General features: G+C 42.9%; 1 protein-coding gene across 7 annotated transcripts in view; it reads right to left on the bottom strand.

Annotated features, from left to right (window-relative positions):
• The window catches only part of OSBPL3 (oxysterol binding protein like 3), a 90,670-nt gene that overhangs the window by 16,995 nt on the left and 53,957 nt on the right, over nucleotides 1-19,718 (bottom strand). For 2 of the 7 annotated variants that reach the window (XM_033165027.1, XM_033165031.1), the window contains 6 exons: nucleotides 18,195-18,298; nucleotides 17,990-18,082; nucleotides 15,889-15,987; nucleotides 14,520-14,676; nucleotides 11,357-11,487; nucleotides 3,950-4,057 (listed from right to left, as the gene is read on the bottom strand). In XM_033165027.1, the coding sequence (XP_033020918.1) occupies nucleotides 3,950-4,057; nucleotides 11,357-11,487; nucleotides 14,520-14,676; nucleotides 15,889-15,987; nucleotides 17,990-18,082; nucleotides 18,195-18,298 (692 nt within the window). The remainder of the gene's footprint in view (nucleotides 1-3,949; nucleotides 4,058-11,356; nucleotides 11,488-14,519; nucleotides 14,677-15,888; nucleotides 15,988-17,989; nucleotides 18,083-18,194; nucleotides 18,299-19,718) is intronic. The other 5 variants (XM_033165030.1, XM_033165028.1, XM_033165032.1 and 2 more) reach the window with 5 other exon arrangements.

The raw sequence follows: 19,718 nt of genomic DNA, 5'->3' as shown, positions 1-19,718 counted from the left end.
ACAGTAGAACCTCGGTTTTCGAGCATCTCGGAAGCCAAATGATTCGGAACCTGAATGCCGAAAACCTGGAAGTAATTGCTTCCGTTTTCGAACGCGCCTCAGAAATCGAACGGCTTCCGAGGTGCATTTTTCTTCCCCCCCCCATTGGCTTTGCAGCCAACCCATTGCTCCTCGGTTTTCAAACGTTTCAGAAGTCGAACGGTCTTCCGGAACGGATTACGTTCAAAAACCGAGGTTCCACTGTATAGGATGAGAAACAAACCATGTAAAGATGTTGCATTTAATGATCCAGCACTGGGATTCTTTAACATTTTCTGTGCATCAGACTCAGCTTCTGCACAGCCAATGGTGAGGGGAGACAAAAAGGGAAGTCTGCAGATACTAAGAGCTTGTCACTTTATAACTTAGATGGTTAACAACCCTGAACCAGAAGATCTTACAGAACTAATGGAGCATCAGCAGACCAATTCTGCCCTACCAGTGCAAGGGAAGCTTCCTTGGCAGATGAGCCTTATTTCCTGAAGCTCTCTGCTTTCAACAGAGCTCAGTGGTGCAGCACAAGTTAAGCCACTGCCTGATATCCCTCAGGCTTTCAGTTCAAAACTGATGGGAGGCTAAAGTCCTGACGCTGCGCCTAAGAACATAGCTTGGCTGTTCCTGCAGCTCAAGGAAGACAACTAATCTTTAGCAATCAGAAATATATGGTTGTGAAGGATAATTCGCCAACAACATTCCATCCAAAACAGATCAATTGCATCCCTTGAAACAGAAAAATCAATGCATTCTCAAAACCCATTTTGCAAAACCTGGGCTTGGAATGTCATATAAATATAATGTTCAGCTGCAAAATGAAATACATGCAGACCAAGGGTGGGCTAAAGTTTGTCGGCTTCTCTAAAAGTAATTAAGCATTGTCTCTTCAAATGTCTTTTGCAGGCACGCATTATGACATGGGTAGGCAAACTAAGGCCTGGGGGGCTGGATCCGGCCCAATCACCTTCTAAATCCGGCCCGCGGACGGTTCGGGAATCAGCGTGTTTTTACATGAGTAGAATGTGTCCTTTTATTTCAAATGCATCTCTAGGTTATTTGTGGGGCATAGGAATTCGTTCACCCCCCCCAAAAAAAATATAGTCCAGCCCCCCCCCACAAGGTCTGAGGGACAGTGGACCAGCCCCCTGCTGAAAAAGTTTGCTGACCCCTGCATTATGAAAATAACGGATTAAAAAAAACCAGCCACTGTTCTTTTAATTCTAAACTGTGAACTCCCACTTCTTCTCCCCCCCCCAGCCTTGCGTCAACCCCGATACCTAAAGGATCGTCTCTTTTCCTGCTTAGACTCTGTGCTCGTCATCTGAGACACACCCTTTGCTGTGTCCCATCTCCAAAATAAGTATGGAGAATGGGTGACTAGAGAATATGCCTTCTCTGTCTTTTCAATGAGCTTCCCAGATAGGAGTGCCAGGAGTCTACTTTGCTATGATTCCAGTGCTGCGTAAAAATGTTTTTAGCATCCTGGGCAACTTCAGAGATATTGTTATTACAGCCACTCAATCCCTGGCCTACCCAGTTAGGGCTGGGAAAGACTCCTGCTGGAAAGCTGCTGCCAGTCAGTGTAGACAACAGTGAACTACACAGACCATTAGTCTGACTCTGTATGTGGCAGTTTCCTATGTTAATATGTTTTATCGTTCAGCCCGGACACTGAGATCCAGCACCGAGGGCCTTCTGGCGGTTCCCTCATTGCGAGAGATGAGGTTACAGGGAACCAGACAGAGGGCCTTTTCGGTAGTGGCGCCCACCCTGTGGAACACGCTTCCATCAGATGTCAAAGAAATAAGCAGCTATCCTATTTTTAAGAGACATCTGAAGGCAGCCCTGTTTAGGGACGTTTTAAATATCTAATGCTGTATTGTTTTAACATTCGTTTGGGAGCCGCCCAGAGTGGCTGGGGAAGCCCAGCCAGATGGGCGGGGTACAAATAAATTATTATTATTATTATTATTATTATTATTATTATTATTATTATTATTATTATTATTATTATTTATCATGCTTCGGTGTATTAAAAATGTTGTACATCACTTTGATACTTCCTTTTTTTAAAAAAAAAGTATAAATTGATATACAAGTCTAATAAATCAAATCACTTGCTCAGAACTGGTGAAGTCGATGCCCATCATCCTGACCAACAACCACAGTAGGTTCTGGAATTGCTACTTTGATGACAACATCACACAGGCAGCCCCTAAAAGGTGAGCAAACAGTTGTTCTCCTGCCTGTTTCTTTTGAACATTCACAGACGCCAACTTATAAAAAAAAATTAAAAAATGGAACGGTAGCAGAGTTTCTGCAAATGAAGAAGTTAGTGCAAATTCTTCCATCTTTTTAAAACTTTTCATCAGGTTGAGCCCTGTTCGCCACATCTCTGCTCTTCACGCACCTCCATTGTAATTCTTTATGGATAGTGCTGTTTTAACAAGATGTGTTTTTGGTTTTTTAAAAAAGATTTTAAAATTCGCACGAAATCAAAGAAGCATTTTGGCACGAATCTTAATATATATATGTACATTTAAAGAATTAACTCACAGCTATAATTGTGCCCTTGCATGTATTTTTATCCCCCCCACCCAAAATATGGTTATGTTATGTCTACTACTGTGGACAAAACGTAGTGGGGGTGTAAGAGCACACAAAGCATGACATTCAGAGTGTGGGAAAGATGCCCATGGGAAGCCCACAAGCTAAACCTGCGCACAATGGTAATCCCACCCCCTGCCATTTCCAGCAACTAGCATTCAAAGACATCCTGCCTCTGACCGTGGAGGTAAACCGTAGCCATTACTGCTAGCAGCCATTAGGGCTAGCACCATTGCTAGTTTTGTCCTCCGTGAATCTGTCTAATCCTCTTTTAAAACCATCTATCTAAGTTGGCGGCTGTCACAGCCCTTGCATGCATTCTCTGTTGGCTCTTGTGATTGTGGTGTTATTGTGAGTCTCGGTGTTATCATAGGAAGCACTACTGGCCCAGCACTATGTGCAAACAAGGTCATTAATTTTTGATCTTTCCTCCCTTCCAAGTCATAACATAGTACGTTCCAGAGTTTAATCGCGAGGTGCTCACCGGCACCACCTGTTTACTCAAAATGTCAGCCTACCAATTTCTATCTGGCTTCTCAAAAAGTATTACTAAGTTATTGTGCTAGTCAAAATTTAGAAAGCGTGTTGTAAGTAACACAGCCCTGCTTCCTTCATTGAAATAGCTGCCATCTACCTGCTACGATTTATAAATATATTTCTGTTCAGATTTATGGAAATCGCAGTTGAAAGTGCCAGAAAGACATTCAAGCAAAGAGGTAAACTTGGCTACAGACAGGGAGACTCTGCAGCTCCAGTGATGCTTTGCGATTTCACCTTATTCTTCCAAATATCAAGAATCTGGCATGGTGAAGGCGCATTGGCATATTATAGCACTCCCCCCCCCCCAAGTAGCTTTTGAGAGATGTGTTTTTCAGGCTGATGAGCAGTGTTGAAATATTCTACTTTGGCTATTTACAAAACAGAATGCGAGTTGTGTCTCATAACACGTGGGGTGTGTGTGTGAGAGCGCGTGCAAAAGCTGTAATGGAAGGACCTATAGAAAACTAGTTAGAGACACAAAACTATTCAGCGACACAAAAGAAAATGACAGGACAACTTTTGCTAACAAAACTCCAGCAGCGGAAGGGCAGCAACCAGGCTGTCAGCAAAAAGCACTGAAAACATGCTTGGAAATAAAACTGTTCTATGGGAAGTATGCACCATAATTCATGTCACAACAGATGAGTCATAAGCACAGGAAAAGGAGCAGCTGAATGGGGTGGAAAAAGAAGCAGGGCATTGGTTGGGCTGAGGTGGGGGAGAGATGCAGCAAGCAGCTTTGCAGAAGGACAGGGAAATCTATACCCACCTTTGCCAAATCAGGGCTGGATTTTGCATTAGCTGCTGAATCAAGAAGCACAGATTCGGCATGTATTCTGCGTAACCGGTCTTTAAGATCTGTATTTTGTGCTATGGCCTGAAATGTTTAAGACAAAAAAAAATGTACATTTGGGCTATTAAGGTGTCTCAGCTGATCTTATATGGTTGCCTTTATGGTTCAAAACACAGACAGTCCAGTGCTCTGAAGATATTTGAAAGGCAAAAAAACCAACCCCACATGTTTCTTTATGGGTCTTTTTGCACCGTCCATTAACTCAAAGAGTTTCCTCTAAAGTAAAGAGTAGATTTTGGTGATGGGGAGTTGCACTTTAGCTCCTTAGAAACTTACTGTGCCACATATTTTATACTAATTTCTAGAAACAAAAGGTGTGGGCTTAAACGAAACTATTGTATTCCTATTGCACACTGTAACATTTAAAGTGGTTATTGTGTGCCCTGTCTCACCTGAAGACATTGAAGTTCGCCTTTGGAATGTACAAAGGTAGGAGACATAGCAAGTGACTTCAGATAAGGCCATTCATTAGATACTTGGTAAAAAAATATATACTATTTTCTGGGTTATATCTTAGTCTCAAACCATTGCAACACCCATCTCCTCACATTCCTTTGGCTTCCTTAGAACGGAATATGACTAACTACTTTGGAATTTAAATTGGTTATTTATTTTCTACACAGAGTTCTCTGTTGCAGATCACCATGCACCAAATAACAAAACATCTACCAGTGAGCACTTACCGTGCTTTGCATTAGAATGCTATAATGGGCATTATTGCGTCTAGGTGAAAATGTCACTTACAAGGTGACTTTTCTCTTGTCGATCTTCAGATTTAGACCAGTTAAAGGAGACGGGAGAAGACAACAGGTTAAAAGCGTAAGGCCTACTAAGTATAAACCAGCCCTGCTTCCATAGAAAAGTTCTAGTGGCAGTGGCATGTAGCCAAACCCATTACAAAGCCCGTGAAAGACAGGAAAAGCACTCTCAGATGGTAATAACGAACTGACATTAAAACTGATTTATGAATAACCAGGGCAAGATCAAACATGCCTCTTCAGCAAGTGGGAGTAAACAACACTTGCTTTCCTCAAACAGAATATGTTTTTTAGGGCAAGTATGATGAATAACTTGAGAATTTACATTTTTTAATTATTCTACTTAGCTGTTCATATGTTTTTTTTAAAAAAAGACATAGGTATTTTGAATGAAACTAAGGGCTCGCCCACACTTCTGCTTGTTAAGCTCTGGACAAGTAGTGTTAACTCAGTTGGTTAGAGCATGGTGCTAATAATGCCAAGGTTGTGGGTTTCATCCCCATACGAGGCAGCTGCATAATTCTGCAGGGGGTTGGACTAGATGATCCTCGGGGTCCCTTTCTACTCTATGATTCTATGAATGGCAGCCAATGTAGTTCTATGAGTGGCGGCAAACGGTTTGGCCTTTGCCCCGCCACTTTTGCCCCAGAAAGCCTGCTCTTTATAGTGCTAAATTGAAACGAATAGCAATCCACAGAAAACCTGGTTGCCATTTGCTTCGATTCAACGAAAAACCACAGATTACCCCAGGGAGAAGCGGTGGGGCAACCAGAAGTGTGGATTCTCAAATGCTCTTGCAAATGCCATGAATTCTATGGATGGGACTTTGTCCCCAGAATGACAAATGTCCCGAGATCTTCAGAGCTAGGATGATACCTCAACTTGATGGAAAAGTTGAAAACATCTGAATTTTTCAAGTGTGTGTAAGTCTGCCCCTCCTTTATTGATAAAATCAGGTGAGGCAAAAATTGGTTAATTAAGACTTCTGCTCTGATCTTTAGGGGGTCATTTCTAGCATGATCCCAAATGCATCTAGATAAAAAGGTACCAGTTCCCTTTAGGCTTGGAGCCAAACTGCAATATCAAAACAAAATTTAAAAAATCCTTCCAGTAGCACCTTAGAGAACTAAGTTTGTTCTTGGTATGAGCTTTCATGTTCATGCACACTTCTTCAGTTGTTGTTTTAAAAAATAAGCCTGATCTCTGGATTTTCATTGGCACTCCAGTGCACGAGGAGGTAATGTTTAATCCTACTTGATGAAAAGTGACCCACGTGCTGCAAGAAGCAATGGAAAAAACTTCCATTGGCACTAGGAAGACTTTCCCCCTTCAGACTCACTGCCACAACAGGACCACATCAGCAAGGTCCTGGCTGGGGAGAGAAGCGTTAAACCTTTTCTCCCTGGGTACTAGTCCTGATACAAATCACTCCTCCCCCACAGATTAATTAAAAAAAAAAAAACTTGTTGTGGCTGCAAGCCATGCTATTAACCAATGTGTAGTCGTCCTAAAATCCGCTGGGCTCTCAAGTTGGTCAGTTTAGGACCTGGCAACCTCAAATGGCCCATTAATGTGGTTTGATCTATATTCAGCTACAGACTAATCTTAGCTCAGGGGAAATGTGTCAGGGGCTGGATCCCAGGGGTGGAGTCAAATGTGGGCATCTCTCACACTCACAAGCACCATCCCTATCTCAGCTGCAATAGCTTAGCTTTTATTTCAGAGAACAATTTGCCTTTGTGAACTTGCAATTCAATGTTGTAATTAATGTAATCACCATCCCTATCAATCTGTCTTAACAAGAACACCCCCTTGATCCACCATCTACTACCATGGTTCCCAATGTGGGGCACACACCCCACAGGGGGGCAATTTGATTTTTTTTGGGGGGGGGCAATTCGAGAATGAGTTATTAACAGGCCTTAATGGCCTTTTAGACATCCTCCACGTGAATAGAAGTTCACTTTTTGAATAGCAAGAATTATATGGCACGGGGGTGTGTGTGTCAGGATTTTAGAGATGCTTAGGTGGAGCATGGCCAAAAAAGGTTGGGAGCCATTGATCTACTCAGTCTCCTTTATGTACACATACACAATTCTGTCTGTCTGTCTCTCTATGCATCCATCTATCCATCCAACTAGCCATTCATCTACCTTCATACCTACTTACCTAAACACACAAAACACACACACTCCAATTGGAGTTTTTTCACCAATGCACATAACAGATGCCTGATCCAGAATGATCCCCAGGCCTTCTATTCGCATTGCCAAAAAAGTAATTTTGCTGTGGGATCCCTTTGCATCGATGGGGTTGTTTTTTGACAATGCAAATCAGCAGGTGTGGGGGTCCCTAATCTGGACTGACATCCTAGCAGAGGGGGAAGGTTTAGAGCCCTTCTATCACCCACCTCAGCTTCCCAATCCACATCAGGCCCCTGCTTTTCCTTTCTCTCAGTAGGCCGAAGGGAGCTGAGTCCTAGGGGCTGGATGGAAAGCATTCCGCTCACGGGTCAGAGGATCCCCATCCTGTCTCCATATTTTATTTTATTTTTGAGATAGCTGGAGATGCTCCATACTCTTCTCAAGATAACAAATTTCACTCTTTCGCCCACTCTATCTCATGTCCCATCTTTAGGCAATTTTAAATATACGGAATGAAATTTCAAAGGAACTCGATGTTGCCATTAAAGAAGCGGCAAAGGAAAATGCCATGGCATTTGTTGTTTCAGGCTTTTAATAACCTTAGATGTCAACAAGAAGCTATGAATGTGGAGGCAATGCCGAAGCCCTCCTTTAACACTTGTAAATCAAGATACTGCATTCTTCTATCAATACCCACCCCCTGCCCCTCAGACACACACAATTTAAAATACGTTTTAAAATCTGTCAAAACTGTCCAGCAGTAAACAGGGACTTTGGCTCCCTGGCTGGTGCCAGTTCTGTTTACTGAACGTGATAGTTCTTTGGGGAGAAAGAGCTCGATTCATTCACCAGAGTATTAGAATTATTGAGCACCCAACATGAAACCCAACGCACTCTATTTCCCTGAGCAAAATCACATTCCTTTCTTATGCGGCCTTCGAAACCAGTCAGTAGTTAACGGGGATGGGTCTCCTTCCCTACCTCGGTAATCCAAGCACCCATTTCTCATCAGGCATCAAATCTTTCCTATGTGGCTGGGAATAATGCCAGAGGGCCACTTTCATTAACTGCTTTTGAATTGTATCCTCTTGTTCCTGGGGGCATTTGGCAGGGTCAATCGTGTTTACACCTTTTTTTGCCAAGCACTTCCTCCCTAGCTATAGTCAATATTTCTTCTAGGAATACATCCAGGTGTTTCAAGGCCATTTCTTGTCCGTGACTTGTCAGACAAAACACTGTCTGCAGATTTACATGGCCAAAAAAACAAGCTGCAATATGGCGCATCCAGCAGCTTGAAACTAAGGCCTGTTTCGGGCTCCCAAACCATTCCGGAGGTAAACCATTGTTTACGGTAACTGATCTGGTCGCACTGACAAGCTATAGCTACTATGAACCAAGGGGAAAGGAGAGAATTGGAGTGCACTTTCCGTATGCTTGTGTGCAGGGTAGAGTGCTCAGGATCAGCACCAACAGGTATCTGGCAAGGTTTCCAGTTATTTCTGTCTCAATAATGGCAGACTTTGTTTGTGAAAGAGTAAGAGAAGGAAGAATACAATACTCTTTTCTGTCATAATTAAGAAAAAGGTGCTCATCTTCCCTCCCAATATGTTTGAATAGAGAAAAACAAAACAACGAAATGTGCCTGACCGAGTGTCTTAAACAGACAGCATCAAACACCAAGTGTTAAAACATTCAGGAAAAACATGTGGTATGAAACAACATTTACTGGTAGGACTTCATCACTGTGCCTGGTGGCTGTGAATTCCATTAAGTCACATGATGTGTTGCGGGGGGAAATGTCTGCAGCATTGCTTCATAACACTGCCTGAACTCATTTTTCTTGTACAGAAAGGGGCAGGAGAGAGGTAATAACTCCAGAGCATGTCCGACTGCAACAAATGTCAGGGAAGAGAGTGTTAACTGCTCGGCGTTCGAAATCCACCCATGCCTTGTGCCTGCTTTGTTGTCCGGAGAATATTCTCAACCTCACATCACTAGTTGCCCTAGTGCCTAGGCAAATCATATCTAGTTCCACACTCACTGTTGCTCCTCTCTGTAGACATAATGTCCATGATCTTGAAAGTTCAATTTAGCTATTATGGCTGGTAGAATCTACCTATGGGTGGAGCTTCAGTAGAGAAGCTTTTGATAAGACGGAGCAGGAAGAAGTTTCTTAAGAAGTCTGTGTGAGACTTGCAGCATTCCTGCTTTGGGGGAGAAACCATCTGCCACTGACAACCCCTGTGCATTTTGCTGGTTCAGGCAGAAATGCCAGCTTGCCAAGGCTGGGCAGAGCTGAAAGGAGAAACAGGCAGCTGAAAGGCTGTGCTTCCAACAGAGTTCCGTAAAATATGGCTGAATAGTTTGGCACTCAGCCTGAGTTTTTATTCTAGGGGAAAAAGCCCTGAACACATTTTTAAAGCCCTTCACAAAAGCTAAGGTATTGTATCCAGAGCAATCAAGAGCTGCAGGATGCAGAATATTTAAGCCACACAAATGGGACGCAGCATTAGCGCACGGTTACTTTGCCGTAGGATTTAATAGTACTATGTTTTAAAATGATTTTATAATTTGATTTTGTTGGACCTTTGAAGAACAGTAATCTTCCCGTACGTAACCCTTTTTATGCACTCTACGGCTGTTTTTATTCTAGAAAGCGAATAAAATTTTAACGTTGCTTGTTACCATTTTCTCATCCATCTTTACAAAAGTCCATGGCTAAAATGGCTAAGAAACTGAACTTGAACTAGTGCTTGGAAGCGATGCCCTCCGATTCATGCCTGGCCTATAAATGCAACAGCGTAAAGAGGGAATAAGAATTATGAAGTGGTAAATGGACAGCATCCCTTCATATAGGGAGTGCTATTTTTTTTTTTAATGTTCTTCTCTACACAACCATTTCCGAGCAAGTAGAAAACTAGAGGACTGGTCTAGAACCCCTTTCCCTGATGTACTTGGTTTTTTATTTGCTTCAATGACATACCTAAGGGGAGCGTGAAAAAGGGCCCACCCCCTTCAAGCTGGATCCTGGATCTACAGGATCCTACCAGGTCATCCTGCTCCACGCAAATGCCTAAGGTGCAGGTAAATGCAAATGCTTGCAACCTTGAAAGTGTTCAGAAAGCAACTATCAAATGAGCAGTAGCTGCCACTCTGCATCTACTCCAGCTGAATATGCATTTCTGTCAAAGCTAACCGGTCCTTGATTCATTCCTGCCTTCCAACTACAAGTGCGCGCCATATGTTCTAACCTAGGAGAGCAGCAGATGCCTTTCTTTCCCCTGTCAAAGCTAACAACCCTTACCCTGATGACTCACATCACAGACAGGCCAAGCAGAAGGTATTCTAAAGCCAAACTTCACTGCTAATCACTTTGAGATGCCTCCTGGGAAGAAAGCTACGCATGTAATAAAAATATATTAAATGACAAGTCATCTTCTCATATTCCCCAGGTCTCAGGCTGGTTTCCAACGCAGGACCTAAGCTGTAACGGATTCCGACAACGAACACACTTGGTTTGGTCCACTTTACCCCCCCCCCAAAAAAAAACTCCCTATGTGTATATATTACAATATGTGTGTATTATAAAGTCGCCTTGAGTTCTGTCACCTGATCCCATGGCCCAGAAAAATAGCAGACTCAACCAAGAAGCACAACACAAACCAGAGCTATGCAGATAGTTCTCAGTATCTCTCAATGAACTATATAAAGCAAAGAAAAAGGGGCTAAAATCCGAGCCACAGTTAAGTGTGTTGGGAACACACTCTGGACATAATCAGATTCATCTCTCAATTAGTCCTTATTGTTGCTTTCAACTACTCTACTTCTCATTCCGCCATGTAGCAGAAAGGCTATCATTCATTCCCATGAGGAAAAAGGAAAACACCTGGGACACAACATTGCTGAAGATGCAGGACTTGCTCACACGATGCGTAGAGGAGTCTTTCCCAACCAGGTGCCCTCAAGTTGCTTTGGACCACAACTCCCATGATCCTCAACTATTAGCTGTGCTGGCATGATTTATAGTCCAAAACATCTCAAGGACCCCAAGTTGGGGATTTATAGTCCAAAACATTTCAAGGACCCCAAGTTGGGGAAGGTTGGTTTAGGGGTTTGCAACATAAATCTGCATGTGCAGAACACAGATGAACATAGTTTCTCCTTTGAACATCTCTTAGACATACAAGGTGGTTCATATGCAACCTGGCATTCTAATGATTGACAACTCATGACCGAAAGAAATGAATATGCACACATCAAAAGGTTCAGGACACGAAAGGCTCCTCATGCATTCGATGGCATTCCATCCGTCTCATTTCAGTGAGTTGTAAACACAGGCAAAGATCAAACCAAGACGAGATAAGCAAGTGATTTATGAGGCATGCCTCTGAACATCAGAGCAATCAATGTGGGTCACTTACAGATGATAAGGCGTTCTTCAGTCCAGCTATTTGCGCAGATGGAGATGAGGCTGAATCATGTTCAAACATCTGCTGCAGCTTCTCTCTCTCCGTCGAGATCGTACTGAAAGCCGACTTTAAGGTGAAGTACACTACAGAAAACAGTCAAAGTTACAGAAACGACACAACCGCAAGGGCAAAATGTGTGCAGAAGAGCAGGTGGAGAGACAAACACAGCAGGGCAAAAAGCGAGAATGAAAACATTTCTGTTGTCGATTACATAAATACAAAGCAAAGTGCTTTGTAAGATTGTAACGTAAAAAGGGGGGATACAGATTCATAAAATAAACACACACACAAAATCCACAACGTAATGCAACTGTGTGCAATGATTATGATTATTTGCTCATGACCAGATAAGCCTTGTATTTAATTACTCACTTGGCAGCTTTAATGAATTTCATGCAGGTGAGTGAGCAGGTTGGCAGAGAAGCGACAAATCGGTCCACCCCACCAGCCTGTTCCCTTGGTGGTCAATATGGAAATGCAAGAGCTGACACAAGAGACAGAGCAATCCATCCCTCCTTTGCCTGCGCAATTGGTAGCTCAAGTTTCCATGCTGGCTAGAGAAGAGGTGGTATTCCGTCTTCTACGGACAGTATGGAAATGCAATCTACTATTTATTTATCTTGCTGCTTCGCACAATTCTAGAAACAGCGGGAAATCCACAATTTAAAAACCTCAGAGCATAAGAAGAGCTCTCTCTGCTGGATCAGACCAAATGCCAGCCTATGGGAAGCCTGCAAGCAGGACCTGGGTGCAAGAGTACTCTCCCACCACTAGTGAATCCCAGCAACTGATTTACAGAGGCCTGCTGCTCCTGACACACCACTAGGCACTAGGCTTCTTAGCAGGCTAATAGATGTCCTGCAGCTTAGTAACTTTTGTGGGCTTGTTTGCAAGGCTTTCCTACTGATCTTTTGTATCTGTATTTGGCACTGTATTTGGAGTTATCCCACTCTCTCCTCTGTGGGATAGGGTTAAGCTGAGATATCGCAGCCGAGTGGGGATTGGAGCCTAGGTCCAACATGAACTGCTGCACCAGGCTTGCTTCTCAGCAATATAAAAAGCAGTAAGCACCTAAACTGAAATGAGTTTTAAGAGCAATGATCTTCGGTGTGTTCATTTTCTAAACAACAAAATACAAACGAACAGCAAGTAAGGAATGCAAAGCTAAGGGTTAGGTTAGTTATTTTCATGTTATGTACATCTGCAGCCTTGAGCAAAAAGTAACTTGACATGTTATCACTGCAAGATGCCAGGAAATATGTAACACCAGCTAATGGTGGACCTGCATGACATAACTACCCATTGCTTAATGGTAATCTCGTCATTGGGGACCTTTTCCCAGCTGAAGTCACCATCTAATGACAGCTACAGGGCTCTAGGTCACAGTTTCAGACCTTATATGAATGTGTTAACCTGAATCCTTTGTAAGAAGGACAGACCACAAATGTATACTAACGATGATACAGGGAGGGGGGGCAGCAGGAGGAACCAAGATACCTCTGAGGCACTGCTTCTCTGGGTACATAATGAAGTATTTCATCATTATGCTGATGACAGGGAAAGGTAAAGGTAAAGGACCCCTGGATGGTTAAGTCCAGTCAAAGGTGACTATGAGGTCCGACACTCATCTCGCTTTCAGGACAAGGGAGCCAGTGTTTGTCCACAGACAGCTTTCTAGGTCATGTGGCCAACATGATTAAACCACTTCTGGTGCAACGGAACACCGTGACAGGAACCAGAACGCACAGAAACGCCATTTACCTTCCTGCTACAGTGGTACCTATTTTTCTACTTGCACTGGCGTGCTTTCGAACTTCTAGGTTGGCAGGAGCTGGGAGAGAGCAATGGGAGCTCACTCTGTTGCGAGGATTTGAACCGCCAACCTTCCGATCGGCAAGCCCAAGAGGCTCAGTGGTTTAGACCACAGCGCCACCCATGTTCCCCTATGCTGGGATAGCTCAATTGGTAGAGCATGAGACTCTCGATCTCTAGGTGGTGGTTTTGAGTCCCATGTTGGGGGGGGGGAGATTTCTGCACTGCAGGGGGTTGGACTTGATGACCCTTGGGGGTCCCTGCCAACTCTACAATTCTGTGATTCTGCACAAACACAGCTTCACCACCTAAATCTGAGCAAAGCCTGAACTAAATAATGGATTTAATCATACAAAGCAACATGGGGATTCAAAGCAGCTTCAAAAAGCCAGTGTTTTACCTACAAAAAAAGATGGTGTGAGGTGGAAAAAGTCACGGAATATTTTCAGTGATTAATGAAATGGTGTTGTTGTTGTTTTTAAAATCCTTTTTATAAAAGGCCTGAATAATTATCTCTGTCATTTTCAAGGTTTCCTTTCCCTTTGCAACTAGAACACTGTTAAAATGAATACAGATGGTACGATTTAGCAGACATACTAATAAAGTGTGAGCTGCTGGTTTATTTATTAATCTTGCAAAAGGGCTGACTAGTGCCAGCTTGAGCTGGCCTCATAGCTCCTTAAAATGATTTCCCTCCCCTCTTCTGCATCCACTAAAAATAGGTTACTACCATAGCAACCCCCTTACATCACAAATGCCAACTCTAAAATTCAGGAAGCTATGTTCAACATCTGTACACATAAACCAGATGCAATATACAGCTGCATTTGCAGATAAAGGCTTTCACAACTGCTCTTCAGGTTGGAAGATTCCCTAGACTTACATAAACAGTTCAAAAATGGATTAGATTGCCACAAATATTCATGAGGGGTGTTGGATGAAGGCCAGCTTCAGAGAATTATGATGAATGGGGAGGATTTGCAAAATGGACCTGAGCGTTCTTTTCTAGATGCCTCCTTAATATGTGCGCATACATAAAGTTATGCATTAATTCAGATAAGGCTGAAAGATACAATAATCAGTCCGGTTCAAGCCGTTCAAAAGAAGGCCCAAAGCTCAAATCACAATTCCATACTTCGATAACTCATTGTGCAAGAGACATTTTTAAAGCAAATGAATTCTTACAACATTAACTGCACATCATTTTTTTACTGGGTTTCTCACAAACCCCACCTCTAACTTCCACGTTGTTGGTTGTTGTTTTTTTTAAAAAAACTGTCACTGTGAGCAAAATCCCATTTACCTTTGTGTGCTATGTGACACAAGTCCTCTTGCATTTTAGAGAATTCTGACGTTGTTTCGGAACCATTAGAGTAGATTTTCTCTTCGCCAAAATCTAATGTTGATAAATTGGGGTTGGAAGCGTGCAGTCTCAATGGAGCAGAAAGAACAGTTGGTACCTACAAGGAACACACACCGGCGTTGCGATATTAGTACAAAAGGTTCCAGGTTGCCAGCAACTTACATTCAAGACTCAGAAAAGGAAGGGAAAGACATTGATCTGAAACAGACCATTGCCACTTGAAAATCAGAAGAACCCCACCCCACTGCACCCACATTTTACACCACAGATTTGCACATGTAGCTTACCCAAACCCTTAGTTAAGGGTTTTTAAGTTTTGCTTCAGCATTTCAAGTAGTGCACTTCATCTCTGCACCTTCCTCACTGAAGCTTTCCTTCCTGCTGTTTCTCTTCTCACTTCAGATTGCTCAGAAGACTGATGCTGAGCTACTCTCTTTCCACTAAGTTATCCCCTCTATCCTGAACCCTCTGCTCCAGTTTCCCTCCCTAGACCTCACCCTGAAAACTCTCCTGCTCCCTATCCACAATCATAGTTCCTTCACTTGCTCACTCTATTCTACCCAGAGTCATTTGCCAACAATTTCCTTCTGCCTCCTTCGCCTAGGAACTTCCTTATTCCTTAAACACCTGTCACTTTCTCCTCCCTCAATACCCACATTTTCAAGCAAAACTGTGGTTGAACAATCCCAGCTTCACTGGGAACGACGGCTATAGCACACCTCGCTTCCCCCCTTACTTAGCCTCACTGCTTATTTACCACCCCTTGATCTCTTCCTTCCCTTCTCCTTGTTTCTTGATTTATTTAACAAAATTTATTCCCCACTTCACAAGCAGATGCCCACGGCAGCTTACAATTGAAACACTAAATGCCAAGCCATGTGCTTGGGCCTAATTCAATCATTTCTACTTTCTTTACAGACTCTTTGCATAAGAACCCCACAAAAGCCCAAACATTATATTCTTAGCAAAAACAACAACAACAACAACAACAACAACAACAACCCAACTTTAAATAAGTGTAAGTACTGTGGGATTTGCTTGTGCATGGGGGGGAAAACCTGAGGTTAATTTAAGGCTATGCCAATACCCATCGCAAGTGTCAATTAACTTGTGCTTAAAAGGTGATTACAGAGTACACCATTCAACTCTCTTTTTTGGTGCAGAATTTGATCCTCCCCTCCTCTGTCGATCTATGCAATCCCCCCCCCCACCTCAGTTCAACTGTCTCCTTTCCTAGCTTTATTCAAGCTTCTTGCTCTCTTTTAGAAAGTCCCCACCTAATCTGGGGAGGAAGTTGTCAATCACTCACCTGAAAGGTTGTGCTCCAGCTCCTCATTAAATGCTTTGCTGAATTCAGAGGATTGGAGGTATGGGGAAGGAAAAGGTAAGGGGTGGTGGGATTGCTAGGCTGGAGTACGGACATGGCAGAAAGCGCATTGGCCAGTATATTAGGGGGGGTGGTATTTGACCGGTCAAGAACATAAAAAAATGAAACAAAAACATAAAACTTGGTCAACTGACTGGCCAAATAATAGACAAGCATTAAAACATGTATGCTATAAAGAGAATTTGCTAGTTGCCCAAAGAACCAGGGGACCTCCCAGAAGCTTTATAGAGCACTACGAAAGAACACTCGAAGCCCTTCCTCCCCATAGGAAATGCAAACAATTCAAAGGAATAACGGCTTACTAGATTTAATGTATTACCATCTGCCTTATTGCAGTGAAGATTTGCAGGTAAACCATATGCGGAACGAGTCTGCCCCTGTGGCCTGCCGGAGGTAGAATCTGTTTCTCATGTTTTATTCTGCTGCCGCTTTTACAACGACATATGCCGGGTTTTTATTTCCCCGGTCATACAAAATCCTTTAAATGAATTCCTATGCCTTAAATGCCTTGTAGAAGATATGGACCCTGAGATTACCCTGAAAGTAGCTAAATACTGTGTAGCAGCCATAAAGCTCAGAGAACAAGCGGTGTTATCGCTATGAATAGGACCTTAAATGGCAATTTTTTAGGCCATATTTTAATGCCCCAATTCTAATCTATATATTTTAAATGCTGCTGTATACGTATATATACGTGTATGGTTTTTGTTGTGCAAATTTTAATGTGTTATTTTTGTATTATTGATTTAGTAAGTTGGTCTGCGACCGTAAAAATAAATTCATTCATTCATTCATTCATTCATTCATAATGGCTTATGAAAGTGCTGGAGTAGGCTGAAACGGCGAAATTAGCTGCAAAACTAAGAGGACATCATGACTAAGGAGGAACTGAGACCATTGATGGATAATCTATCAAAGTATCACCCACACATGAAGCTGTGGGCAGGATTTGAAATATAAGCAGTGGATTGCTGAAAGACCTAATGATAGTGAACTTTAGGTAATAAAAACACACCTATTGTGTGGGTGTGGTCCCACCTGCTAATGGAATGTCCCCCTCCCCCAACAGTTTGCCATGAGGTGATGAGGACCTCGGCCTGAAAATGTTTCTTCATCCCTATGCTACAATTTCTGGCTAGTCAGTAAACTTAGACCAGTGTCTCTTCCATGAGGACTGTTTGTGTATGTTTCCTTGATGCTTCCCAGCCTGAAGCAGGAGTTCCTGTTCAAATATGGCTGTGGTTACAATACGTGACTAGTAGGAGAAGCTCACCCATGCTGCTTAAAAGCAAGGGAGAAGGCAGGAAGTCAAGGAATAGTTGTTCCAAAAAATGAGAAGTGGGCTCACATGTGCGGCCCCGATTCCTTCAAGGCTGCACAGCAAGGGTCTCTCACTGTTTGTATTGCTGTCAGATGACACTGGGATGCAACAGAAAGCTGTTAGTCACTCAGGGTGCTCCTAACATGTTTGACCGCAGCCAATTAATCGTATTTGACCAATCAATTGACCAGCATGACAACCCTATAGTATGCATAACTCTACCCTCATCTGCGTCAGACCAATACTAGCCTGGTTCCCCTACCCCAAAATGACAACAGCTTTCTAAGGATTAAGAAACCACTGCCAGATATTCTTTAATGGGAAATGCTTGGCATTGGCTTGAGATATTATGCATGCAAAGTGCATACTCTTACAACTGCGCTACCCCTTTCACCCTTCTGCAGCCCCCTGTAAACTCAGCAACCCAAATAAATGTGCCTTCTCCAGATGGATGGAGCCAATCTTGGATATAAATGTTATTTATTATGCTGTCAAAAGTTCAGCAAACGAAAGGCTCAATATATTAATTAATGCAGCACCCTCTTGCTTATATCACACCAGCAGAACGGAATCACCATCTGTCACAGAGAGCAATTACTAAGACCATCAATTATATTGGAGAAAACGAGTTTTCACCAGTTCATCCACACTACATTTTAGGCTTAAGCTGGAAGGGGATGGGTGAAGAGAGGCTGGTTTTACCTGCAACATTCCTTTCGCATCTTTACTAAGACCTCGGGAACGCCACCTCCTGTGTGTTCTTTTTTCCTTTTTAGGACTTTCAAAGGGGATGCCCTTTAGAACAGCACACGGGAAAGAGAAGAACGGCATTTATCACAAATCTAAGAAGAAAGCTAACACGAGCTAGCAGCATGACCGAACAGTAGTAGCAATTTCCACAACTAACCTGCATGACATTTATGGCAGGTGCTGAGTATGTCCTGTGGAGAACTTCCATGCTTTGCAGAAGCTGGCTCATTTCCAACAGATAGTTATGACACTGGGAGAGGTCTGTTTGGAAGAAAGAAACGATTTTCACTGCTTTGTAAAAGAGAGGGGGAGGGGAGAGGGAGGAAGACGTTATCTATCCCTCCATTTATCTACTAGTGTATGCACAATGTATCTTTCAGCAGAACTCTAATGGTAACTGATTACTAGGTAATTCAGAAGATATGAAGGATGTGTCTGGCTGTCAGTTACGTTATGATTCTGTGGTTACTCTTCCAGGATTTGTTGGAACAACTATTAAAAGTGAAGCTTACGAATAGGCGGGTAGAATTTTAGCACACACAAAGCAGTGGAGCAAAAACATACCACCTATGAAATATATGATTAACGTTTCCAGGGAGAAAAGAGTTTAACCAGCATCTTTGAGCATAAGATCATAGAGTTGGAAGGGACCCCCCAAGGGTCATCTAGTCCAACCCCCTGAAAGGCAGGAATCTCAGCTAAAGCATGCCTGACAGATGGCCACCCAACCTCTACTTTAAAACCTCCAAGGAAGGAGAGTCCACCGCCTTCCGAGGGAGTCCTGGCCCTCCTTTCTTCAATTTCTTTAGACTAATTGCACCATAAATTATTTTAATTATTAGCTTCCTCGAGGGATTGGATGATATTGTCTAATTCTTAATATGCAGCTAAGTTAGCACTCTCTTACAAGAATGTAACTGAAACAGCCCTATCAAAAGTCGAAGCAGTAAAACTGAGTGACATGTAAACAAGACTGGAGATGATGTTCTACATAAACTAGGCTCTGGGGGCTAGTCTTTCTTGAATGGCTGAATTTCTCCCTCCCTCTCCATCCACACCAAAAAAACCACAAACAAACCCATACGCACTCCATTAGAGAACAGAGGCTAGGAGAAAAAGGTATTTTAAAGGTAGCTCACATGCCTGACCCAGTTGCTTTCTCAAAGAGAGCTCCTGAGAGTTTTGGGTAGGAAAGCAGAGAGGAGCACAGAAACAGAAGATGCTGGTATGCTGGCAATACTCAGAAGCGAGGAAGACCCCAGTCACAGGAAGGAAAATGGAGTATACCCCAGAGTACATAGCAAAAGGATTTATTAGACTCAATGTGTTTTGGAACAAATCCTTTTTTCAGGGGCATTCTAATCGTCCTCCATCTGGTCTTCTCAAACCAAGGAAGGGCTGTAGCTCACTGGCTTGACTCACTAGAAGGCTGCTGCCTATGTTCCTAATCTGCTCTGAAACCAAGTTTCAGTTCCTGTGCACCTGCATGTCCTCTCTGCCTTTCTCCCCATGCTGAGAGTACTCAACCGCACGTTTCTCATTCCTTCCCAGCCTAAAAAGGACACAAGCAGCAAATGGGGTCTTTTTTTAAAAAAAAAGAACTTTCACATGTTTTGTAACACCTCTGACAATATCACCTTTAGCCCAAGGAACTCCAGCCCAAAGGCTGTAAAGGAAACAA

Source organism: Lacerta agilis, chromosome 12 (assembly GCF_009819535.1).
Source record: "Lacerta agilis isolate rLacAgi1 chromosome 12, rLacAgi1.pri, whole genome shotgun sequence".
Lineage (NCBI taxonomy): Eukaryota > Metazoa > Chordata > Lepidosauria > Squamata > Lacertidae > Lacerta > Lacerta agilis.
This window is presented reverse-complemented; position numbering and strand designations above follow the sequence as displayed.